The 27,775-nt window shown below is 50.8% G+C and overlaps 1 protein-coding gene across 1 annotated transcript; it reads left to right on the top strand.

Moving 5' to 3' along the window:
* The first annotated feature begins 7,001 nt into the window (after positions 1-7,001).
* LOC116956975 (uncharacterized) lies at positions 7,002-27,566 on the top strand. The gene is made up of 4 exons (XM_076054762.1): positions 7,002-7,239; positions 15,024-15,434; positions 21,745-21,808; positions 25,616-27,566. Exons 2-4 carry the CDS (start codon positions 15,099-15,101, stop codon positions 25,942-25,944), a joined length of 729 nt encoding a protein of 242 aa, XP_075910877.1. The 5' UTR covers positions 7,002-7,239; positions 15,024-15,098; the 3' UTR covers positions 25,945-27,566.
* Positions 27,567-27,775: the final 209 nt, after the last annotated feature.

Here is a 27,775-nt window from a genome sequence, read left to right as displayed (position 1 = left end):
AATACAAAACGGCAGCTCAAAAAAGGACCACCTCCTCTTGTGAATACAAAACGGCAGCTCAAAAAATGACCACCTCTTGTGAATACAAAACAGCGGCTCAAAAAATGACCACCTCTTCTGAATACAAAACGGCAGCTCAAAAAAGGACCACCTCTTGTGAATACAAAACGGCAACTCAAAAAAGGGCCACCTCTTACATCTTACACGTAATTACAACGGTAACTTCCCCCGTAGAAGTGTGATAATGAAGTATTAAAGCTTTCGTGACTGCATAAAATTACTGTGATGAAAATAGTCCATTCCCCCCTCTCTGGGAGCGTAACTTGGCTCTGCCACGACCATGCCTCCATTATTGTTTTATATTTTTATTATTTTATTGTTTCCCTTCTAACGTGGTGGTGACTTTACCGAAAGAACCAAGAATAATAATTTTATTGTTTTACAATAATTTTATTGTTTTATATTTTTATTACTTTATTGTTTCCCTTCTAACGTGGTGGTGACTTTACCGAAAGAACCAAGAATAATAATTTTATTGTTTTACAATAATTTTATTGTTTTATATTTTTATTACTTTATTGTTTCCCTTCTAACGTGGTGGTGACTTTACCGAAAGAACCAAGAATAATAATTTTATTGTTTTACAATAATTTTATTGTTTTATTGTTTCCCTTCTACGTGGTGATGACTTTACCGAAAGAACCAAGAATAATAATTTTATTGTTTTATATTTTTATTATTTTATTGTTTCCCTTCTAACATGGTGGTGACTTTACCGAAAGAACCAAGAATAATAATTTTATTGTTTTACAATAATTTTATTGTTTTATATTTGTATTATTTTATTGTTTCCCTTCTAACGTGGTGGTGACTTTACCGAAAGAACCAAGAATAATAATTTTATTGTTTTACAATAATTTTATTGTTTTATTATTTCCCTTCTACGTGGCGGTGACTTTACCGAAAAAACCAAGAATAATAATTTTATTGTTTTATATTTTTATTATTTTATTGTTTCCCTTCTAACGTGGTGGTGACTTTACCCAAAGAACCAAGAATAATAATTTCATTGTTTTATATTTTTATTGTTTCCCTTCTAACGTGGTGGTGACTTTACCCAAAGAACCAAGAATAATAATTTCATTGTTTTATATTTTTGATTATTTTATTGTTTCCCTTCTAACGTGGTGGTGACTTTACCCAAAGAACCAAGAATAATCATTTCATTGTTTTATATTTTTATTATTTTATTGTTTCCCTTCTAACGTGGTGGTGACTTTACCGAAAGAACCAATAATATGAATCCCTGCAGTCACGAAAGCTTTAAATCAAAATCTCTACGCCTGTTAGAATAGATGATTTGACCGCTGCTATGAATGTCCACGTGATGTTGATGATTTCAGCCACCTGCTTGAGTTGCTATCTTGATGATCGCAGGTGCGAGGTTATCGTGAAGGGTCGACACCACGCCCGGCCGCCTTTGTCTCCCTCCCTCCCCCCCCCATAGACGACACAGACAACACAGATACATCACTCACCTCTGTCAAGGCTCCCACCATCAGCACCACCATCACCGTGACAAAGATCTCCGCAGCCATTACACGGCGTTACGTCTAGCTGGCTCAGGGCCGCCTTTGTCTTCCTGCTGTGCTGAGATCTCCCGAAGCACCACCACCAAAGGACGAAGATCCCCCAGGTAGCCTCTAGCAGGCTGTAGGGGCAAGTGGCTGTTAGTAGTAGCACAAAGACAAAGATCCCCCAGGTAGCCACTAGCAGGCTGTAGGGGCAAGTGCTGTTAGTAGCAAAGACACAGATCCCCCGGGTAGCCTCTAGCAGGCTGTAGGGGCAAGTGGCTGTTAGTAGTAGCGGGACTATGGCACGTAATTACTCACTCACCCACACACTCACCCACACACCCACTCACTCACCCACTCACCCACTCACTTACCCACAAACCCACTCACTCACCCACTCACTGACTCACTCACTCACTCACCCACTCACTCACCCACACTCATGCATCCACTAACCCACAAACTCACTCACCTACTCACCCACTTACTCACCCACTCATTCACCTAGACTCTCAATCACTCACCTACACAACTACTCACTCACCCACTCACTCACCCACTCATTTACCCAGACATTCAACAACACACCCACTCACTCACTCACCCACTCACCCACTCACTCACCCACACACCCACTCACTCACTCACCCACTCACTCACCCACTCACTAATCCATCCACTTACCCACAAACTCACTCACCCACTCACTCACCCACTTACTCATCCACTCACTCACCTAGACACTCACTCAATCACTCACCCACTCACCCACTCACTCACCCACACACCCACTCACTCACCCACTTACTCACCCACTCACTCACGTAGACACTCACTCAATCACTCACCCACTCACCCACTCACTCACCCACTGACCCACTCACTCACTCACCCACACACTCACTCACCCGCACACCCACTTACTCACCCACTCACTCACCTACACAACTGCTCACCCACTAACTCACCCACACCTGACCTGGTATACAGGAGGGCCGTCGGTTCGATCCCAGACCCTGTGCAGGTTTGACAGTGCGGCGCCTGCTTGGGCCGAGTTGAAGCTCCAAAAAAAATGAATAACGAAACGGCAATGATGCGTAACGAGAGAAACTAAAAGAGGAAAACTACGTCTGTGTACAACAACAACAACCGCCATTCGCCACTAAGTGGCGGTGACGTCACCACGACGCTTGTGCCAGGCCATGTGCACCTTGAGGCCACGTGAAGTGTCGAACGCCTGCTGGCAGGAAGTCACGGGGCAGACCCAGGTGCCACGGGTCGACTGACTGAGATGACTGGCTGATGCACCACCTGTGCCCCCTACTGTGCCAACCCGCTGTGCTTTAGCCACCCGGCGCTCCGCTCGTTGTTGTGAGCGTCGCTCCTCCGCCCTCCGTTGTTGTTGGAGGGCGACTGCCTCCAACTGCTCAGTAGCGTCCTTCACGAGCCTCCTCTACAGAGGCCGATCTTGACACCGCTGGTACCAGTCATCGGCAAGTCCACTCAGCTCCACGTCCTCCTGTACCACATCACTCCATCTTTTCTCTAGCCCGTCTGTGTACACACACACACACACGTACAAAGACAAAGATCCCCCGTATAGCCTGCAACAGACTGTAGGGGCAAGTGCTGCTAGCGAGAAGCAGCACCTACGGAGGCTACCGGCACTGTGGCACACGAGGGGGGGTGGGTGGCTACCAGCACCGCGCCCGACCGCCTTTGTCTCTCCCCCAGTGCTAGCGATGTTTTACTACACACAGCGCACCGGGTACCAATTTGAGGCTGAGTCGACCTAGGGGAGGCCCAGGACTGGTCCAGATAATGGTCACTGGTGGTGACCGTGAGCGGGAATCCATCTCGGGCCCTGGCAAGGTTCTATTCGGTAAAGTCACGTAGGTAAAAAAAATTCAACAACAAAAATCCGCGACGTTTCGGCCACAACACAAGTGGCCTTCATCAGGCGAAGGGGGACCGTGCTTTCACGAAGACAGCGTTGGAATGAAGAAAGTCAAGCCCAGGTCGAGTCCTTTAAACTGTGTGGGAGGAAACCAAACGCTTTGACAAAGGAATTAGCCTAAAGTGCTGATGGAACACTTAAAGTGCTGATAGAACACTTCAAGTGCTGATAGAACACTTAGCACGGGGGAGGGGGGAGGGGGGAGGGGGGAGGGGGAGGGGAATTTTACAATGCAAAAGTTTGGTATATCACTACTTGGATAAATATACTGTACCATTGAAATTAGTTTAATGTTTGGCATGATTCAGAACATCTTTCCAATGGTCGCTTAATTTGAAACCATCCTCTCGGTTGAAATTGTGTCTGTGTTTGTAAATCTTGAATTGCCTCGTGGACAAATCTTTGATGATAATCTGTGGGTTTGCAAAGGACCTTGGTGTCAGAGAAAATTATATCGTGATCACCCACAGCGTTGTAACAGTGATCAGCCACGGCAGAAGAATTCGTTCTGCCGTGTTTCAAATCTGATTTGTGCTCGCGAATTCGGTCAGAGACATGTCGCTTTGTCTCACCGATGTAGCAATCACCGCAGGTACAACTCAATTTGTAAACCCCAGGGTACTGTAGGTCAGGAACGACATCCTTCACGGATGGGATCAGGTCAGGGATTTTGTGTACTGTATTGAACCGGACCTGGATCTTGTGTTTGTTTAGAATTTTGGAAATCTTTTTAGTAACGCCTGCTATATATGGTAGTGCGATGGTCTCGACCGGAGTATCAAGTGTTGTGGCCAAAACATCGTGATTTTTGTAGTTGTTTTATTTTTTACCTTCTACGTGACTTTACCGAATAGAACCAAAGAGTATGGATCCTTGCAGTCACGAAAGCTTCAAATCTAGTAAAGATGTAAGCTGCCTCGCTTGGTACGCAGGAGGTCGTGGGTTCGATCATCATCATCATCCCATAGTGATAGCATCACAATCAAGTAGCTGATAACATCATCATCTCATAGTGATATCATCACACTCAAGTAGCAGATAACATCATCATCATCACCATGTAGTGATTGTATCTCAACCAAGTAGCTGATAATATCATCATCATCATCACGTAGTGATTGTATCTCAACCAAGTTGCTGATAACATCATCATCACGTAGTGATATCATCTCAACCAAGTTGCTGATAACAACATCATCATCATCACGTAGTGATATCAGCTCAACCAAGTAGCTGATAACATCATCATCATCATCACGTAGTGATTGTATCTCAACCAAGTTGCTGATAACATCATCATCATCACGTAGTGATTGTATCTCAACCAAGTTGCTGATAACATCATCATCATCATCATCACATAGTGATGACATATCAACCACGTTGCTGATAACATCATCATCACCACGTAGTGATATCAGCTCAACCAAGTTGGTGATAACATCATCATCATCACGTAGTGATTGTATCTCAACCAAGTTGCTGATATCATCATCATCATCATCACGTAGTGATATCACAATAAAGGTGCTGATAACATCATCATCACGTAGTGATTGTATCTCAACCAAGTTGCTGATTACATCATCATCATCATGTAGTGATTGCATCTCAACCAAGTTGCTGATAACATCATCGTCATCATCACGTAGTGATATCACAACAAAGTTGCTGATAACATCATCATCATCACGTAGTGATTGTATCTCAACCAAGTTGCTGATAACATCATCATCATCACGTAGTGATTGTATCTCAACCAAGTTGCTGATAACATCATCATCATCATCACATAGTGATGACATATCAACCACGTTGCTGATAACATCATCATCACCACGTAGTGATATCAGCTCAACCAAGTTGCTGATAACATCATCATCACGTAGTGATTGTATCTCAACCAAGTTGCTGATATCATCATCATCACGTAGTGATATCATCACAATAAAGGTGCTGATAACATCATGATCACGCAGTGATTGTATCTCAACCAAGTTGCTGATTACATCATCATCATCACCATGTAGTGATTGCATCTCAACCAAGTTGCTGATAACATCATCATCATCATCACGTAGTGATTGTATCTCAACCAAGTTGCTGATAACATCATCATCATCATCATCACATAGTGATGACATATCAACCACGTTGCTGATAACATCATCATCACCACGTAGTGATATCAGCTCAACCAAGTTGCTGATAACATCATCATCATCACGTAGTGATTGTATCTCAACCAAGTTGCTGATATCATCATCATCATCACGTAGTGATATCATCACAATAAAGGTGCTGATAACATCATCATCACGTAGTGATTGTATCTCAACCAAGTTGCTGATTACATCATCATCATGTAGTGATTGCATCTCAACCAAGTTGCTGATAACGTCATCGTCATCATCACGTAGTGATTGTATCTCAACAAAGTTGCTGATAACATCATCATCATCATCACGTAGTTGATTGCATCTCAACCACGTGGCTTATTACGTCATCATCATCGTCGTCGTCGGCATCACTTCGTGGACATCCACAGCAGCGATTTGCCCCATGACGTCGTTCTGTTGCTGTTGTTTTGCTTTACCGCCCATTGGCGTTGTTGTTGTTGTTTTGCTTTACCGCCCATTGGCGTTGTTGTTGTTGTTGTTTTGCTTTACCGCCCATTGGCGTTGTTGTTGTTGTTTTGCTTTACCGCCCATTGGCGTTGTTGTTGTTGTTGTTATCGGCAACCGCGAACATGTGTAACTTGTTTACATATTAACACTTTTTTCTTAAAGTCTTGGCGAATGTTGCATTTGCTCTAGAGGAGTTGTACAACCCCTAGCTGCCACTGCTATTCAGTGGCCTAAAATATGGCTCTAGATTTTGGTGTTATAATTTATTTATGTAGTTTATTGTTAAAAAATTCGGTCACAGTCCCTGTGATCACTGTCACGTTGCATTTATGGCCTTTATTTTGGTGATTTCGAAAAGTTTTTTTTGGTTTGGCCCATGTTTTTGTTTATTGTAGTACGGAGTTAGACTGATGGCTTTAATCTTAGTTGTCTTGTGGTTGTTGGTGTTGTTGTTAATGACTTGCATCAGGAATATTTTTTATATTTTTTTCCTGAATTTTCTGTCTGCACAGTCACACACAAAGTCACTTTAAGACGTTTCTCTTGTTCGTGTTTTTAGTTTGTTGAGGTTGCACTCGATTCCAGAGCCGAATGGCTCACAGGGGCTACCCCAAAATAAATGAAAACTATGAACTATGAGTGGGACACACATAGTGACGTCACAGCCCACGTGGTGGTGGTGTCACGGGCCGCCGGGGGAGGGGGCGTGGCCAGCGTGGAATCGATCCGAAACTCAATGTTGCCGTGTCGAATCGGAATAACCGATTCGATTCCTACGGCCGTCGGAAGGCGTTTCCGGTAATTGTGGAGTCGAGGTCGGAATCGATTCCCCGCCGCGCGCCATTTCCGGGAGAAACGATTTCCTGAAGCCAAAGTATCAAATAAATATTAAAATAAAGAGATCGAAAGCCTTGGATCGATAAGTAAAATGTTGCATTTGAGTCGACTTCGTCCTGTGTGCCCTTCGAAGGGGGATAAATATATCACCGTTGATTGGAATCGGCAGTCGATTCTATCGGGTGATCGATTCTTCGCAGTACCTTCACCGAAGTGAATTCAAAATAGACACGGACACTTCTGGGTGAGTGGTGGTGGTGAGTGGTGGTGAGTGTAGTGGTGAGTGTGGTGGTGGTGGTGAGTGTAGTGGTGAGTGTAGTGGTGAGTGTGGTGGTGAGTGTGGTGGTGAGTGTAGTGGTGAGTGTGGTGGTGAGTGTAGTGGTGAGTGTGGTGGTGAGTGTGGTGGTGAGTGTAGTGGTGAGTGGTGGTGGTGAGTGTAGTGGTGAGTGTGGTGGTGAGTGTAGTGGTGAGTGTAGTGGTGGTGAGTGTAGTGGTGGTGGTGAGTGTAGTGGTGGTGAGTGTAATGGTGAGTGTAGTGGTGAGTATGGTGGTGGTGGTGGTGAGTGTAGTGGTGGTGGTGAGTGTAGTGGTGGTGTTGGTGAGTGTAGTGGTGTTGGTGAGTGTAGTGGTGGTGGTGAGTATAGTGGTGGTGGTGAGTGTAGTGGTGAGTGTAGTGGTGGTGTGGTGAGTGTAGTGGTGAGTGTAGTGGTGGTGTGGTGAGTGTAGTGGTGGTGGTGAGTGTAGTGGTGGTGGTGAGTGTAGTGGTGGTGGTGAGTGTAGTGGTGAGTGTGGTGGTGAGTGTAGTGGTGGTGGTGAGTGTAGTGGTGGTGGTGAGTGTAGTGGTGAGTGTGGTGGTGAGTGTAGTGGTGGTGGTGAGTGTGGTGGTGAGTGTAGTGGTGAGTGTGGTGGTGAGTGTGGTGGTGAGTGTAGTGGTGGTGGTGAGTGTAGTGGTGGTGGTGGTGAGTGTAGTGGTGAGTGTAGTGGTGAGTATGGTGGTGGTGGTGGTGAGTGTAGTGGTGAGTGGTGAGTGTAGTGGTGAGTGTGGTGGTGAGTGTGGTGGTGAGTGTAGTGGTGAGTGTGGTGGTGGTGAGTGTGGTGGTGAGTGTGGTGGTGAGTGTGGTGGTGGTGAGTGTAGTGGTGGTGAGTGTGGTGGTGAGTGTAGTGGTGAGTGTGGTGGTGAGTGTAGTGGTGAGTGTGGGGGTTGTGGTGAGTGTAGTGGTGGTGAGTGTAGTGGTGGTGGTGAGCATAGTGGTGGTGAGTGTAGTGGTGAGTGTGGTGGTGAGTGTAGTGGTGGTGTGGTGAGTGTAGTGGTGAGTGTAGTGGTGGTGGTGAGTGTGGTGGTGAGTGTAGTGGTGAGTGTGGTGGTGAGTGTAGTGGTGGTGTGGTGAGTGTAGTGGTGGTGGTGAGTGTGGTGGTGAGTGTAGTGGTGAGTGTAGTGGTGAGTGTGGTGGTGAGCGTAGTGGTGGTGAGTGTAGTGGTGGTGTGGTGAGTGTAGTGGTGAGTGTAGTGGTGGTGGTGAGTGTAGTGGTGGTGGTGAGTGTGGTGGTGAGTGTGGTGGTGAGTGTAGTGGTGAGTGTGGTGGTGAGTGTAGTGGTGAGTGTGGTGGTGGTGGTGAGTGTAGTGGTGGTGAGTGTAGTGGTGAGTGTGTTGGTGAGTGTAGTGGTGGTGGTGAGTGTAGCGGTGGTGGTGAGTGTGGTGGTGAGTGTGGTGGTGAGTGTAGTGGTGAGTGTGGTGGTGAGTGTAGTGGTGAGTGTGATGGTGAGCGTAGTGGTGAGCGAGTGGTTAGGGGCACCAGGGTTTGATGCGAATGTTCCTGGCAGTGGGAAACTTGTTGGACTGGAAAACCAAACCGGGATTAATTCACAGGAGGCAGAGGATTAATTGTTGTGTATGTCTGTGGATGTCTGTCCACGTGGGAGGTGTGGGCCTTGTGGGAGAGGGTAGGGAGGGGCTGGGTGGAGAGGGAGGGGCTGGGTGGGGAGGGGCTTCTCACCCCGTGGTGCCCCCCTTATAAAACTCAACGTTTAACCTACTCACTGCCGGCTTGTGCCCGCCCTCACAGTCGGGCATATTGTGCAGAATACACCACCACGTGGTGCTGGTGCCGTGTGACCCTGGCCAGGGGCGGAGCCGGCGGGGTGTGACAGGGGTGACATCGGGCTGGTTGTCTGGCTCAACAGCCTGACTCTCTCTAAATCATTCTTGAAGTTAACATCTGTTGAATGTCTCCCCGGCCTGAAATTCCTGGCTCCGCCACTGACCCTGGCCATTGACCGAGCAACCCAACGTTACTAGCAGCTCCTCCCCTCCTATTTTTGGGGTTTGCGTCTCTCTCTCTGTCTCCCCGTGTCTCTGTGTGCGTGCATCTCTTTGCGTGTGTGTCTCTGTGTGTGTGTCTGTGTGTGTGTCTGTGTGTGTCTGTGTGTGTCTCTGTGTGTGTGTCTGTGTGTGTCTCTGTGTCTGTGTCTCTGTGTGTGTCTGTGTGTGTCTCTGTGTGTGTGTCTGTGTGTGTCTCTGTGTCTGTGTCTCTGTGTGTGTGTGTCTCTATGTGTGTCTGTGTGTGTCTCTGTGTGTGTCTCTGTGTGTGTCTCTCTGTGTCTCTGTGTCTCTGTGTGTGTCTCTATGTGTGTCTGTTTGTGTCTCTCTGTGTGTGTCTCTGTGTGTGTCTCTGTGTGTCTCTGTGTCTCTCTGTGTCTCTGTGTGTGTCTCTCTGTGTCTCTGTGTCTCTCTGTCTCTCTCTGTCTCTCTGTGTCTCTGTGTGTGTCTCTCTGTGTCTATGTGTCTCTGTGTGTGTCTGTGTATCTGTGTCTATGTGTGTCTCTCTGTGTCTATGTGTGTCTCTCTGTGTCTCTGTGTGTCTCTCTGTGTCTCTGTGTGTCTCTCTGTGTCTCTCTGTGTCTCTGTGTCTCTCTGTGTCTCTGTGTGTCTCTCTGTGTCTCTCTGTGTCTCTGTGTCTCTCTGTGTCTCTCTGTGTCTTTGTGTGTCTCTCTGTGTCTCTCTGTGTCTCTGTGTCTCTCTGTGTCTCTGTGTGTCTCTCTGTGTCTCTGTGTCTCTCTGTGTCTATGTGTGTCTCTCTGTGTCTCTCTGTGTCTCTCTGTGTCTCTGTGTCTCTCTGTGTCTCTGTGTGTGTCTGTGTGTCTCTCTGTGTCTATGTGTGTCTCTCTGTGTCTCTCTGTGTCTCTGTGTGTGTCTGTGTGTCTCTCTGTGTCTATGTGTGTCTGTGTGTCTCTCTGTGTCTCTGTGTGTCTCTCTGTGTCTCTGTGTATGTCTGTGTGTCTTTGTGTGTCTCTCTGTGTCTCTCTGTGTCTCTGTGTCTCTCTGTGTCTCTGTGTGTCTCTCTGTGTCTCTGTGTCTCTCTGTGTCTATGTGTGTCTCTCTGTGTCTCTCTGTGTCTCTCTGTGTCTCTGTGTGTGTCTGTGTGTCTCTCTGTGTCTATGTGTGTCTGTGTGTCTCTCTGTGTCTCTGTGTCTCTCTGTGTCTCTGTGTGTGTCTGTGTGTCTGTCTGTGGGGGGATGGCCAACTTTAATTGGCCATTCCCCTCCTGGCGTCTCTACCACCACAGCGGCCAAACGGGGGCTCTGGACGGGTGCGAGGGGCTGGTAACCCCTCCACCTTTCAATTAATTACCACTAAACTATGAGTAAAAACACGTATTAAGCTTGTGCCGGATGGGACAGGCGTCTATGATGTCTCTTGGCCAAACCCCATTTGGCGGAGCCAGGAGACTGAATCCAGAAACAACAAAAAAACCACTCAGTGTGGCCTTGTGGAATGTTCGAACGCTGTCGGGAGCTGGACCGGTACCGCCTGAATCTCTGTGGTATTCAAAAGGTCCGGTGGACCTGGTCCGGCTCCTGCCACCATGAGCGATGGACAGTCCTCTACTCGGGGCAGGAGACTGCCAAACAACAGGGAGTGGCTCTTCTTCTGAAGAGCCACTCCCTGTTGTTTGGCGTGGGAGCGTGGCGGTGAGTTGTGGGAAGCTGTAAGCCCCAGGTTACTTTGGGCTCGCTAGGAGATGTTTCCGTGGAGGGATGCAGACAAGGCCTCCTGTCACAGGTGCTGGCTAAAGTGGCCCCTCGGGATAGAGGCATCTTGTTGGGTGACTTCAATGCCGGAGTTGGTCATGATGCTGGCACCTGGTCTGGAGTGATTGGAAGGCATGGGCCGGATCAGCTCAATAACAACGGCAGGAGGCTGCTAGAATTTTTGTGCAGCCCATGGGATTGTAATTACCAACACGCTGTTCCGGCATCGGCGCATCCACACAACATCATGGATGCATGCCGGGTCCAAGCAAGAACATCTGCTGGACTGCATAGTGACGGAACAGCGGATGCGAGCCCATGTCCTTGACACCAGGACCTACCGTGGAGCTGATCTGCCCTCTGACCATCGACTAGTCATCTGTAAGATGCGCCTGCCATTCTTCCACTCCGGTGGTGGGTGTACACCCAGGACCCCATTCCAACATAAAGTGGCCTGGTCTCAGTTATCTGATGAAAGTTGCAAGCGAGAATTTCATCATCGCTTGCGGCTGGGATTGGCATTGTCCCCGACTTCTCCTGATGTCGAGGGTAAATGGGCGAGGCTTAGGACTGTGGCTCATGCAGCTGCAACGGCTGCTTTGGGTACGCGGTCCAGACCTCCCCCGAGACCCTGGCTGACGGAGGAGGTGTTCAGGATGGCTGAGAAAAAATTGACAGGCGCACTGTCATCGGCTACAGCATACCACGTCAGAGAATGAGGAGGCTTACCGTAGACTCGCTCAGAAATTCGGAGAGCCGTGAGGCGCTGCAAGGATGGGTGGTGGTCGCGGGTTGCTGATGGGATCACACATCGCTCTTTAATTCTATAAAAAAAAGTAACCTGCCGCGCCACACCTATTACCCTCATTTGGGGGAAAGAACGGTGATCCAATCTCCGTCCCCCAGGAGCAGGTTCGAAGATTTGCTGAGCATTTCTGTGACGTCCTGGGGGAGGGGAAATCCCTCAGCCTGGAAAGCAACGTGGCACAAAGTGGGGATGACCCTGCCGAGGCTGCGGTACCTCAATGATCTGGTAATTGCCACTCACTCAGAGGACAAGTTGGAGACGCTGCTGCTGAGACTGGAGCGTGCCACTAATAGGTGGGGCCTTACCATCAGCCCCACCAAAACTAAGCACCTGCCTGGGTATTTTGTACCATCGGACACTCCACCCCCACAACTCCCAATCGGTGATGGGGCAGTTGTAGAGAGAGTGGAGAGTTTCCCATACCTGGGCAGTGTGCTCATGACCGGATCCAGTTTGACAGCAGAGGTCTCACTCAGAATCAGTTGAGCGGCATCTTTTCATCGGTTGCGTAACGCTGTGTGTAAGCTACCTGGTCTGTTGCTCCGCACTAAGCTTCAGGTCTTCTCGGCCACGGTTATTCCCTCCCTTCTCTACGCTTGTGAAACGTGGACCCGGCTAATGGAACATCTTCGCCGGCTAGAAACATTTAGGCTAGCCTGCCCACGATCCATCCTGGGTCTAACCAGGCTGGATTGTGTGAGGAGCTCACAATTCCTTGAAAGATCTGGGCAAGGTCCCATCGGTGAGCTCCTCTGGCAGGCAAGGCTACATTGGCTGGGTCATGTAGCCCGCATCTCAGCCACCGCATTCTGAAACAGCCTTTGTTCGGCTGGATCGAGGGGGCTAAACGGGCGCGGCACGGGCTAGAGAAGAGATGGAGTGACGTGGTACAGGAGGGCGTGGAGCTGATTGGACTTGCCGATGACTGGTACCAGCGGTGTCAAGATCGGCCTCTGTGGAGGAGGCTCGTGAAGGATGCTACTGGGCAGTTGGAGGCAGTCGCCCTCCAACAACAACGGAGGGTGGAGGAGCAACGCTCACAACAACGAGCGGAGCGCCGGGTGGCTACAGCACAGCAGGTTGGCACAGTAGGGGGCACAGGTGGTGCATCAGCCAGTCATCTCAGTCAGTCGACCCGTGGCACCTGGGTCTGCCCCATGACCTCCTGCCAGCGGGCGTTCGACACTTCACGTGGCCTCAGGGTGCACATGGCCTGGCACAAGCGTCGTGGTGATGTCACAGCCACTTAGTGGCGAATGGCGGTTGTTGTTGTGTGTGTGTCTGTCTTTGTGTGTCTGTCTGTGTGTGTCTGTCTGTGTTTGTGTGTCTGTGTGTGTGTGTCTGTCTGTGTGTGTGTGTCTATCTGTGTCTGTCTGTGTGTCTGTCTGTGTGTCTGTCTGTGTGTGTCTGTCTGTGTGTGTCTGTCTGTGTCTGTCTGTCTGTGTGTGTCTGTCTGTGTGTCTGTCTGTGTGTGTGTCTGTCTGGAGTGCTGCGGTGTCTAGGTTTTTCTTCTTCTTCTCTACTATGCAGGAGGTTCGTGGGTTCGCTCCCGTGACCCTGACGATGCATGCTGTCTGCGTCTCTCTCATCGTCACCACTGTGACTAGTAGATGTTAACCACCTTCGCCTGGTATGCAGGTGGTCCTGCTGGTCGCTTTGTGACCACCGCATTTAGAATCAACATCACGCATTGAAGACTATTTGGCTCATGCTGATTGGTGGTGGAGGTGGTGGTGGTGGTGATGCCATCTAGAACGCTCTTCCTTCTGATATGAAGCACCCACTGGGACCTAGGCACTTATAAATCATCATCTAGATTGACAAACTAATTTCTTAGAACTGCTGCTTGTTGTTGTGTTTAGTTTGTTGTCCTTCGCCCGTACCTCCGATGAGCGTGTTTGGCTACGTACGGTGCGAAAGAAGTTCCACATGCATACTCACATACCGACTCACCCACACACTCACCCACCCACTTACCCACATACCCACACACACACTCACATACCCACACACACACTCAAATACTCACACACACTCACACACACTCACATACTCACACACACACTCACATACTCACACACACACACACTCACTCACCCACACACCCACACACACACACACCCACACACTCACCCACACACTCACCCACACACACACACACACTCACCCACAACAACAACAACAACCGCCATTCGCCACTTAGTGGCGGTGACGTCACCACGATGCTTGTGCCAGGCCATGTGCACCTTGAGGCCACTCACCCACACACCCGTACATACACTCACATACTCACATACCGACTCACCCACACACTCACCCACCCACTTACCCACACACCCACACACTCACCCACCCACTTACCCACACACCCACCCACACACCCACCCACACACTCACCCACACACTCACATACTCCCCCACTCACCAACTCACCCACACACCCACCAACCCACTTACCCACACACCCACCCACACACCCACCCACACTCACCCACCCACTCACACCCATACACTCGCCCACACACTCACCCTCCCACTTACCCACACACCCACCCACACACTCACACACACACCCACACACTCACCCACACACTCACCCACACACTCACACACACACCCACACACTCACCCACACACTCACACACTCACCCACCCACACACACACCCAGACACTCGCCCACACACTCACCCACCCACTTACCCACACACCCACCCACACACCCACCCACACACACACCCACACACTCACCCACACACTCACACACTCACCCACACACTCACCCACACACTCACACACTCACCCACACACTCACACACACACCCACACACTCACCCACACACTCACACACACACCCACACACTCACCCACACACTCACACACTCACCCACCCACACACACACCCACACACTCACCCACACACTCACCCACACACCCAGACACCCGCCCATCCACTCGGCACAGATGAGCGCGTTTGACCACGTACGATGCCCATGGAGTTGAACGTACACACGCACACACAGACACACACACACAGAGACACACACACAGACACACACACACAGACACACACACACAGACACACACACACAATGTACACAACTTAAACGCCTTCACGCTCTTCGACACCTTACGATGTCCATCCCCTCCCCTCCTCTCCTCCCTCCCTGCCCCCACTCACGTGACCACTCCAGAGAGAGAGAGCAAGCGAAAGAGAGATAAGAGACACACAGAGAGAGGGGGGAAGATCTCTCCCTGTCCACCACCACATGGAGGGTGACCTGGAGCCGGACATGGCCGTGCGGGACGGCTGCCACCTCCCGTCGAGGGGAAAGCGCCCAGACCCCCAGGCCTGCCGCGGCGACTCCTGGGACTCCGGCCCCCACGGAGAGGTGCCGTCGGGGCCCAGGGATGCGAGCTCCCTCCTGCAGGGCTTGGAGCTCGTTGACACTCGGCGGGGACAGCGAGGAGGAGGAGGACCAGGAGGAGGAGGAGCAGGTGGAGGAGGAGCAGGTGGAGGAGGAGGAAGAGGAGGAGGAGGCGCCGCCAGCGCCGATGCCGGGGATGTCTCAGAATGCCATCGGCAGCAGCAGCAGCAGCAGCAGGTGACTCACTTGGGCGGTGGTGGTGGTGGGGGCGGTGGTGGTGGTGGTAGTGGTGGTGGTGGGGGCGGTGGTGGTGGTGGGGGCGGTAATGGTGGTGGTGGTGGTGAGGGTGGTGGGGGTGGTGGTGGTGATGATGGTGGTGGTGAGGGTGGTGGGGGTGGTGGTGATGGTGGTGGAGGTGGTGGTGATGATGGTGGTGGTGAGGGTGATGGGGGTGGTGGTGGTGGTGGGGGCGGTGGTGGTGATGGTGGTGGTGGCGGTGGTGATGGTGGTGGAGGTGGTGGTGGTGGGGGCGGTGGTGGTGGGGGTGGTGATGGTGGTGGTGGCGGTGGTGGCGGTGGTAGGGGAGGTTGTGGTGGGGGTGGTGGTGGTGGTGATGGTGGTGGTGGCGGTGGGGGTGGTGATGGTGGTGGTGGTGGTGATGGAGGTGGTGGTGGTGATGGAGGTGATGGTGGTGGTGGTGGTGGTGATGATGGTGGTGGTGGCGGTGGTGGTGGTGGTGGTGATGATGGTGGTGGTGATGATGGTGGTGGTGGTGGTGGTGATGATGGTGGTGGTGGTGGTGATGATGGTGGTGGTGGTGGTGATGATGGTGGTGGTGGTGGTGGTGATGATGGTGGTGGTGGTGGTGGTGATGATGGTGGTGGTGGTGGTGATGGTGGTGGTGCGGGCAGTGGTGGTAGTGGCCCTGAGATGTTAATTCAACTCAGATCTCTTTGCCGGGGTTTCGGTAGCGCTGTGCACCGCTCCATAAACCAAGACAAAGGTCCCCCGTGTAGCCTCGGCAGACTGTCGGGGCGAGTGCCGTTAGCGCGTAGCAGCACCGATGAAGGCCGGCACGGCACACGAGGGGGAGGGTGGCCAGCACCACGCCCGGCCGCCTTTGTCTCCCCCAGTGGCGATGTTTACACATTTGAGGCTGAGTCGACCTCAGCCGAGCGGTTAAAATGATCGATCGTCTCTGACGGTGTTGGCCGTGAGCGGGTTGCCGGGTTCGTAGCTCAGCGTAGCGCTAACCGCTACACTACCGCTCCCCACTGCACACAACAACAACAACCGCCATTCGCCATTAAGTGGCGGTGACGTCACCACGACGCTTGTGCCAGGCCATGTGCACCTTGAGGCCACGTGAAGTGTCGAATGCCCGCTGGCAGGAGGTCACGGGGCAGACCCAGGTGCCACGGGTCGACTGACCGAGATGACTGGCTGATGCACCACCTGTGCCCCCTACTGTGCCAACCCGCTGTGCTTTAGCCACCCGGCGCTCCGCTCGTTGTTGTGAGCGTCGCTCCTCCGCCCTCCGTTGTTGTTGGAGGGCGACTGCCTCCAACTGCCCAGTGGCGTCCTTCATGAGCCTCCTCCACAGAGGCCGATCTTGACACCGCTGGTACCAGTCATCGGCAAGTCCACTCAGCTCCACGTCCTCCTGTACCACATCACTCCATCTCTTCTCTAGCCCGTGCCGCGCCCGCTTAGCCCCCTCGATCCGGCCGAACAAAAGCTGTTTCGGCATGCGGTGGCCGGGCATGCGGGCTACGTGACCCAGCCAACGCGGCCTTGCCTGTTTAACGTGCAGGATTCCGCAACCAACATCAAGGTAACATTAAAAATGAAAGCAAAAAAAAAAACGGCGGCGTTCCGATCGCACCGCGAGCAGCCTTCGCCCATCTACGCGACTTTACCCGAAGGAACCAAAGAATTTGGCATTGTCTGTTAACGTGACAAACCCTACTGAAGGGCTGCGTTGATGTGGTGGTGGTGGTGGTGGTGGTGGCAGAATTTAACGACGCAGCCTCAGCCTGCCGGAGGCGCTCACCTGTCGGACTCTGTCCAGATCCGTCAAGGATTTGAGAGCTCGTCGCACGATCCATCCTGCAGGTTAAACCCAGGATGGATCGTGGGCAGGAGCCCAGCCTGAATGTGAAGATGTTCCATTGGGGGGGGGGGTCCACTTTTTGTAAGCGTAGAGAGGGGAGGGAATTACCGTGGCCGAGAAGACCTGAAGCTTCGTGCGGAGCGACAGACCAGGTAGCTTCCACACAGCGGCGTTACGCAGCCGGTGAAAAGATATTGCCGCTCGACTGATTCGGAGTGGGACCTCTGCTGTTAAACTGGAGCCGGTCATAAGCACACTGCCCAGGTATGGGAAACTCTCCACTCTCTCCACAACTGCCCCATCACCGATTGGGAGTTGTGGGGGTGGAGTGTCTGATGGTACAAAATACCCAGGCAGGTGCTTAGTTTTGGTGGGGCTGATATTAAGGCCCCATCTCTTAGTGGCAAGCTCCAGTCTCAGTAGCAGCGCCTCCAACTTTTCTGAGTGAGCATCAATCACCAGATCATCGGCATACGTAACGTGGTTGACCAATAGTGAGCCATCCCTTGACCATACCCGGGCATCGATCAGCATCCTGTTGTATCTGTACCATATGGAGATTCCTCCGGTACAGCCATCGAACGCTTCACGAACCACGTGGTCAAAAAATGTCTTCCCACCACCATAAAGGTCCTTAATGATTATGAGCAAAGGGTCAGGGACTCCGAAAGCACGAAGAACAACCCAGAGCCAAGGCCTACTGATGGTATCATAGGCTTTGACCAGGTCAATAAAGCAAAAATGTAGATCCTGTTAGAATTCCTTACAACTCTGCTGTAGCAGACAGACAGAAAATATGGCATCTGTGCAGGACCGCCCTTTCCTGAAACCACATTGGGGATCCGCAAGCCTCTCCTCAGCGTGCCTGGCAAGGTGATGTTTAACAATCCTTGCCAGGATATTTCCCCTGTAGTTGTTACAGTCTGTGCGGTCCCCCTTCTTAAAGAGGGGGACCACCAGGGCATCATTCCAATACTCGGAACTCTCCCAGTAGTCCCGACTGTTGTTATGATATTCTTGATTCTTTCGGTAAAGTCACGTAGAAGGGAAACAATAACATAATAAAAATCTAAAACATTAAAATTCCCACGACGTTTCGACTGCAACACAAGCAATCATCATCAGGTGTGAAAACCACAGCAAGAAAATTTGAAAAAGTAGGACAGTCTGTGCACAAACGCCACCCTCCCACAGCATTTTGCTTGGGAGATCATATCTGCCCTGCGATTTTCAGTACTGACCTCAACAGATGGCACCTCAGCCAGCCACTCACAGGGGGTGACTTCTTCCAATATTTGAGGCACCGCAGCCTCGGCTGGGTCATCCTCACTTTGTCCCACGATGTTTTCCAGGCTGAGAGATTTCCCCTCCCCCAAGACCTCACAGAAATGCTCAGCAAATCTACAAACTTGTTCCTGGGGGTCAGAAACCAGATCACCTATCTTTCTCTGAATGATGGTGATAGGTGTGGTGCTACAAGTTACTTTTTTGATGTAGCTAAAGAGCGATTTGTGATCGCGGGCTACTGAGGCAGACTCCATCTCCTCAGCAACCCGCGACCACCACCCATCCTTGCAGCGCCTCACGGCTCTCCGAACCTCCGAGCGAAGGCTGCGGTAAGCCTCCTCAGCCAGCCGGAACACCTCCTGTGTCAACCAGGGGTCTCTGGGGAGGTTTGGACCGCGTACCCAAAGCACACACACACACTCACCCACCCACCTACCCACGTACAAAGACAAAGATCCCCCGTATAGCCTTACCATACTGTAGGGGCAAGTGCTGTTAACGAGCAGCACCTATGAAGGCCGGGACGGCACACGAGGGGGTGGGTGGCCAGCACCACGCCCGACCGCCTTTGTCTCCCCAGTGGCAATGTTTACACACCGCACCAGGTACTCATTAGAGGCTGAGTCGACCTAGGGGAGGTCCGGGACCGGTTCAGAAAATCGTCACTGGTGTTGGCCGTTGAGCGGGAATCGAACCCGGGTCGCCGGGTTCATAGCGCAGCGTAGCGCTAACCGCTACACTACCGCTCCCAACATACCTACACACCCACCCACACACACCCACCCACCCACCTACCCCACGTACACACCCACCCACACTCACCCACCCCACCCACCCCACCCACCTACCCACACACTCGCCCATTCACCCGCCCACTCAGCCACCCACCTCGCACATGCACACACACTCATCCGCTCACCCACACACCCAAACCCACACCCTCCCAGCCACGTTATCCACTCACCCGGACGTCTGTGTGGAACCCCGGTGAAACGACTTTTTTGCGGGTTGAAAAAAAAATAAAAATAAAAAAGATCCATCCTCAGCTCACCGGATCGCTTCCCCCGGCCTGAATAAAGATTCTGTTTCTACATTCTGGCCCGGCAGGAGGTGGCCTCTGTGGCCACGATGGAGCGAGGCCCCACTAGCCACGGTGAGGCCCATGTGGGCCGGCAGGCTGTGGCCTCTGTGGCCACGATGGAGCGAGGCCCCACTAGTCACGGTGAGGCCCACGTGGGCCGCAGGCTGTGGCCTCTGTGGCCACGGCGGAGCGAGGCCCCACTAGCCACGGTGAGGCCCACGTGGGCCGCAGGCTGTGGCCTCTGTGGCCACGGCGGAGCGAGGCCCCACTAGCCACGGTGAGGCCCACGTGGGCCGGCAGGAGGTGGCCTCCGTGGCCACGGCGGAGCGAGGCCCCACTAGTCACGGTGAGGCCCACGTGGGCCGGCAGGAGGTGGCCTCTGTGGCCACGATGGAGCGAGGCCCCACTAGCCACGGTGAGGCCCACGTGGGCCGCAGGCTGTGGCCTCTGTGGCCACGATGGAGCGAGGCCCCACTAGTCACGGTGAGGCCCACGTGGGCCGACAGGAGGTGGCCTCTGTGGCCACGATGGAGCGAGGCCCCACTAGTCACGGTGAGGCCCACGTGGGCCGGCAGGCTGTGGCCTCTGTGGCCACGATGGAGCGAGGCCCCACTAGCCACGGTGAGGCCCACGTGGGCCGGCAGGAGGTGGCCTCTGTGGCCACGGCGGAGCGAGGCCCCACTAGTCACGGTGAGGCCCACGTGGGCCGGCAGGAGGTGGCCTCCGTGGCCACGGCGGAGTGAGGCCCCACTAGCCACGGTGAGGCCCACGTGGGCCGGCAGGAGGTGGCCTCTGTGGCCACGGCGGAGCGAGGCCCCACTAGCCACGGTGAGGCCCACGTGGGCCGGCAGGAGGTGGCCTCTGTGGCCACGATGGAGCGAGGCCCCACTAGTCACGGTGAGGCCCACGTGGCCTCTGTGGCCACGGCGGAGTGAGGCCCCACTAGCCACGGTGAGGCCCACGTGGGCCGGCAGGCTGTGGCCTCTGTGGCCACGGCGGAGGGGTGATGTTGATGCTGCTGTGATGTTGTTGTGATGCTGTTGTGATGCTGTGATGCTGTTGTGATGCTGTTGTGATGTTGTTGTGATGCTGTTGTGATACTGTTGTGATGTTGTTGTGATGCTGTTGTGATACTGTTGTGATGCTGTTGTGATGCTGTTGCTGTGATGCTGTTGATGTTGTTGTGATGTTGCTGTGATGCTGTTGTGATGCTGTTGTGATGTTGTTGTGATGCTGTTGTGATGCTGTTGTGATCTTGTTGTGATGTTGTTGTGATGCTGTTGTGATGCTGTTGTGATGCTGTTGTGATGCTGTTGCTGTGATGCTGTTGATGTTGTTGTGATGCTGTTGTTGTGATGCTGTTGTTGACACTGTTGTGATGTTGTGATGCTGTTGTGATGCTGCTGTTGTGGTGCTGTTGTGATTCTGTTGTGATGTTGTGATGCTGTTGTGATGCTGTTTATGTTGTTGTGGTGCTGTTGTGATGTTGTGATGCTGCTGTGATGCTGTTGGTGATGCTGCTGTTGTGATGCTGTGATGCTGCTGTGATGCTGTTGTGATACTGTTGTGATACTGTTGATGCTGTTGTTGATACTGTTGTGATACTGTTGATGCTGTTGATACTGTTGTGATACTGTTGATGCTGTTGTTGATGCTGTTGTGATGCTGCTGTGATGCTGTTGTGATGTTGTTGATGCTGTTGGTGATGCTGTTGCTGATGATGTTGGTGATGCTGTTGTGATGTTGTTGATGCTGTTGCTGATGCTGTTGTGATACTGTTGATGCTGTTGTTGATGCTGTTGGTGATGCTGTTGGTGATGCTGTTGGTGATGCTGTTGCTGGTGCTGTTGTGATACTGTTGATGCTGTTGTTGATGCTGTTGTGATGCTGTTGTGATGTTGTTGATGCTGTTGGTGATGCTGATGCTGTTGGTGATGCTGTTGCTGTGATGCTATTGTGATGCTGTTGATGCTGTTGTGATGCTGCTGCTGTGATGCTGTTGTGATGCTGTTGTGATGCTGTTGCTAAGCTGCTTTGACTGTCTCCGTCTCCTCGTCTCCCGTCAGGCCGCCGGTGACGTCGGCAGGAAGAAGAAAAAATCCGGGGCCAGCCAGCAACGTTTCGTGAAGGGTACCTACTGCAGCTCGACACACAGCAGGAGGCTTTCACCGCCAATATCATCCATCACAGAGGCACCAGAGATGCTACATAGAGACACATAGAGACACCAGAGATACATAGAGACCCATAGTACATAGAGACCCATAGAGACACCAGGGATACATAGAGTCCCATAGTACATAGAGACCCATAGAGACACCAGAGATACTACATAGAGACCCATAGAGTCACCAGAGATACTACATAGAGACCCATAGAGACACCAGAGATACTACATAGAGACCCATAGAGACACCAGACATACTACATAGAGACCCATAGAGACACCAGAGATACATAGAGACCCATAGAGACACCAGAGATACTACATAGAGACCCATAGAGACACCAGAGATACTACATAGAGACCTATAGAGACACCAGACATACATAGAGACCCATAGAGACACCAGAGATACTACATAGAGACCCATAGAGACACCAGAGATACATAGAGACCCATAGAGACACCAGAGATACTACGTAGAGACCCATAGAGACACCAGAGATACTACATAGAGACCCATAGAGACACCAGAGATACATAGAGACCCATAGAGTCACCAGAGATACTACATAGAGACCCATAGAGACACCAGAGATACATAGAGACCCATAGAGACACCAGAGATACCACATAGAGACCCATAGAGTCACCAGAGATACTACATAGAGACCCATAGAGACACCAGAGATATTACATAGAGACCCATAGAGACACCAGAGATACTACATAGAGACCCATAGAGACATCAGAGATACTACATAGAGACCCATAGAGACACCAGAGATACTACATAGAGACCCATAGAGACACCAGAGATACTACACAGAGACCCATAGATACACCAGAGATACTACACAGAGACCCATAGAGACACCAGAGATACTACATAGAGACCCATAGAGACGCCAGAGATACTACACAGAGACACATAGAGACACCAGAGATACTACATAGAGACCCATAGAGACACCAGAGATACTACACAGAGACCCATAGAGACACCAGAGATACTACATAGAGACCCATAGAGTCACCAGAGATACTACATAGAGACCCATAGAGACACCAGAGATACTACATAGAGACCCATAGAGACTCCAGAGATACATAGAGACCCATAGAGACACCAGATATACATAGAGACCCATAGAGTCACCAGAGATACATAGAGACCCATAGAAACAGCAGAGATACTACATAGAGACACCAGAGATACTACATAGAGACACATAGAGACACCAGAGATACTACATAGAGACCTATAAAGACACCAGACATACAAAGAAACCCATAGAGACTCATAGAGACCCAAAATCCTGAACTAAACTGTTTATTTTTTTATTTATGACGATCGTTTCTGTTATGGTCGAAACGTCGTGAGAATTTTTATTGTTTTATATATATTTCATTATTTTATTGTTTCCCTTCAACGTGGTGACTTTACCGAAAGAGCTAAGAATATAAACTGTTTATGATATCAGGTCTTGGCCCCACTGAGCTGCTGTGTAGTTTAATTTCAGAGGCGGTAACCTCGCCATCACCATGCAATGATAGCGGCGCAGACGAGTGGCTGACATCATCATCATCATCATCTTCTTCTTTAGCGTCTGCCAAACAAACTTAAACGCATTATGGGACATCCCTTGTCAGTATCACAATTTAAGAATAGGTGCGTTACCCTTTCTGGCCATAATGAAACAGGGGTTGTGTTAAGACACTGTATCTATATAGACAATGCCTTGCAACATTATTATTATTGTTGTTGTTGTTATCAGAGCCATGTGTGTTTGCACGTTCACCACACGTACCCCGTGTGTGTGTGCGTGTGGTTAATGCAGCGGTAACGTGCTTCCTTGCAATAAGGCCTCATGATCTTGGTTGGTGTTTGTAACGTCTTAGCACAACTCCTGTTTCGATTTAAAGCTTCCGTGACTGCAGGGATTCATATCCTTGGTTTCTTTCGGTAAAGTCCCCGAAACGTCGTGAGAATTGTATTGTTTTGGTTTTACTATTTTTATTGTTTCCCTTCTACGTGACTTTACTGAAAGAGCCAAGAATACAACACCTGCTGTTGTGTTACTTTTGATGTAATTAAGGACATTGCCATGAATTATTATTATCAAAAACAATGCCATCAGCATTATTATTGTTGTTGTTATCAGAGCCATGTTTTTACATTATGAGACCTCCTTTGCCAGGAACAAGATATAGTAATAGGTTTTTACCCTTTTAACTGGCACAAAAACTGACACCTTTATTCAAGGCATCATGTTTTTGCAATAACCACAACACAAGCAGTCAAAATGAGACAACTCTGATAATGATATTGACACTGTCCTTGAATTTGATTGGTCCACACCCGAGACGGCTTTTCTTAGAGCCTTTAGTCTCCACTGGTGTTGGACCAGAAGATACCAAAAGCCGTCTCGGGTGTGGACCAATCAAATTCAAGGACAGTGCCGATATCATTATCAGAGTTGTCTCTTTTGTTTGCATTTTGACTGCTTTGTGTTGTGGTTATTGCAAACATGATGCCTTGAATAAAGGCGTCAGTTTTTGTGCCAGTTAAAAGGGTAAAACCTATTCCTAGAGCCATGTGTGTTTGCACGTTCACCACACGTACCCCGTGTGTGTGTGTGTGGTTAATGCAGCGGTAACGTGGTTCCTTGCAAGAGGGCCTCATGATCTTGGTTGGTGTTTGTAACGTCTTAGCACAACTCCTGTTATTGGTGGAAAGGGTCAAACAAAACAAAACCCTCCCCCAGTTCTTATTTGTCAAAGCTTTGTAGCTCATCAGATTTTGTTGCGGTTTTTGTTTCTTGCCACCACAACAACCAACAACAACAACAACCACCAACAACAACAACAACCAACAACAACAATCAACAACAACAACCAACACTACTACCACCACCAACAACAACAACCAACCAACACTACCACCACCACCAACAACAACAACAACCAACACTACCACCACCACCCACCCACCACCAACAACAACCAACCAACACTACCACCACCAACCACCACCACCCACCACCACCAACAACAACAACCAACACTACCACCACCAACAACAACCAACCAACACTACCACCACCAACCAACACTACCACCACCAACCACCACCACAACCACCACCACCCACCACCAACAACAACCAACCAACACTACCACCACCAACCACCACCACAACCACCACCACCCACCACCAACAACAACCAACCAACACTACCACCACCAACCACCACCACCCAACAACAACCACCACCAACCACCCCCACCAACAACCACCACCACCACTACCACCACCACTACCACCAACCACTACCAATACCACCACCACCCACTACCAACAACCACTACCACAACCAACCATCACCACCCACCACCACCAACCACCACCAACCACCACCAACCACCCACCACCACTACCATCACCACCAACCACCCACCACCAACAACAACCAACCAACCAACCACCACTACCACCACCACCAACAACAACCAACCAACCACCACCCACACCACTACCACCAACCACCACCACCAACCCCCACCACCACCACTACCACCACCACCAACAACCACCACCACCACCACTACCACCACCACCAACCCCCACCACCACCACTACCACCACCACCACTACCACCACCACCACCCCCACCACCACCCCAACCCCCACCACTACCAACCACCACCACTACCACCAACCAAACCCCCACCACCACCACCAACCAAACCCCCACCACCACCACCACCAGACGAGGAGCTGCTGCAGGTCCACGAGACTCTGCGTACCAACGGCGTCGTCTCCGCCTACACCCACGTGATGAGGCTCGCGGGCCTCGCGGAGTCGTTCGTCGGCGAGGCGAGCGAGAACCACGGGCGCAACGTCAACGAGAGGAACTACGCCATGCTGATGCGCTGGAGGGAGAGCCTGGGCCGGCGGGCCACCTACGGCAGGCTGGCCACGGCGCTTCTCAAGGCCGGCTTCGGCGCGACGGCGGTGATGCTGAGGGAGCTGTGCGATGGCTTCACTTGGCGGCGGGAGGAGGACGGGGAGGAGGAGGGGGAGGAGGGGGAGCAGTAGGAGGAAGAGGTGGATGAGGTGGATGAGTTGGTGGTGGTGGTGGTGGCCCGTTGCAGTGCCGGATTATCCTCGGAGCAAAAGCAGCTACAGTGAGGGGGAAAAAAAGGTATTTGATCCCCTGCTGATTTTGTAACGTTTGCCCGCTGACGAAGAAATGATCAGCCTATGATTTTAACGGTAGGTTTGTTTGCACGGTGAGAGACAGAATAACAGCGAGGAAATCCGGAAAAACGCAAGTCAAAAATGTTATAAGTTGATTTGCATTTTAATGAGGGAAATAAGTATTTTGATTCCCTCTCAATCAGAAAGATTTCTGGCTCCCAGGTGTCTTTTATGCAGGTAACGAGCTGAGATTAGGAGCAGACTCTTAAAGGGAGTGCTCCTAATCTCAGCTTGTTACCTGTATAAAAGACACCTGTCCACAGAAGCAATCAATCTATCAGATTCCAAACTCTCCACCATGGCCAAGACCAAAGAGCTCTCCAAGGATGTCAGGGACAAGATTGTAGACCTACACAAGGCTGGAATGGGCTACAAGACCATTGCCAAGTAGCTTGGTGAGAAGGTGACAACAGTTGGTGCAATTATTCGCAAATGGAAGAAACACAAAAGAACTGTCAATCTTCCTCGGCCTGGGGCTCCATGCAAGATCTCACTTCGTGGAGTTGCAATGATCATGAGAACGGTGAGGAATCAGCCCAGAACTACACGGGAGGATCTTGTCAATGATCTCAAGGCAGCTGGGACCATAGTCACCAAGAAAACAATTGGTAACACACTACGCCGTGAAGGACTGAAATCCTGCAGCGCCCGCAAGGTCCCCCTGCTCAAGAAAGCACATATACATGTCTGTCTGAAGTTTGCCAATGACCATTTGAATGATTCAGAGGACAACTGGGTGAAAGTGTTGTGGTCAGATGAGACCAAAATGGAGCTCTTTGGCATCAACTCAACTCGCCGTGTTTAGAGGAGGAGGAATGCTGCCTATGACCCCAAGAACACCATCCCCGCCGTCAAACATGGAGGTGGAAAATTATGCTTTGGGGGTGTTTTTCTGCTAAGGGGACAGGACAACTTCACCACATCAAAGGGACGATGGACGGGGCCATGTACCGTCAAATCTTGGGTGAGAACCTCTTTCCCTCAGCCAGGGCATTGAAAATGGGTCGTGGATGGGTATTCCAGCATGACAATGACCCAAAACACACGGCCAAGGCAACAAAGGAGTGGCTCAAGAAGAATTACATTAAGGTCCTGGAGTGGCCTAGCCAGTCTCCAGACCTTAATCTCATAGAAAATCTGTGGAGGGAGCTGAAGGTTCGAGTTGCCAAATGTCAGCCTCGACACCTTAATGACTTGGAGCAGATCTGCAAAGAGGAGTGGGACAAAATCCCTCCTGAGATGTGTGCAAACCTGGTGGCCAACTACAAGAAACGTCTGACCTCTGTGATTGCCAACAAGGGTTTTGCCACCAAGTACTAAGTCATGTTTTGCAGAGGGGTCAAATACTTATTTCCCTCGTTAAAATGCAATTAATAAATAACATTTTTGGCATGCGTTTTTCTGGATTTTTTGTTGTTATTCTGTCTCTCACTGCTCAAATAAATTTACCATTAAAATTACAGACTGATCATTTCTTCGTCAGTGGGCAAACGTACAAAATCAGCAGGGGATCAAATACTTTTTTTCCCTCACTGTACGTATGCTACGGGCCCCACACTTTCAAGAGCCCCACGCTAAATGCTTTCAAATCACCAATTCTGGTTTTGGTGATTCTGCACTATAGTACTATACTACCTACTATAGTATTATACTACCTACTATAGTATTA

This window comes from Petromyzon marinus, chromosome 68, assembly GCF_048934315.1.
Source record: "Petromyzon marinus isolate PM22_M1 ecotype Great Lakes invasive population chromosome 68, UKy_Petmar_22M1.pri1.0, whole genome shotgun sequence".
Lineage (NCBI taxonomy): Eukaryota > Metazoa > Chordata > Hyperoartia > Petromyzontiformes > Petromyzontidae > Petromyzon > Petromyzon marinus.
Note: the sequence above shows the minus strand (reverse complement) of the source record. Positions and strands in the feature narration are given on the sequence as shown.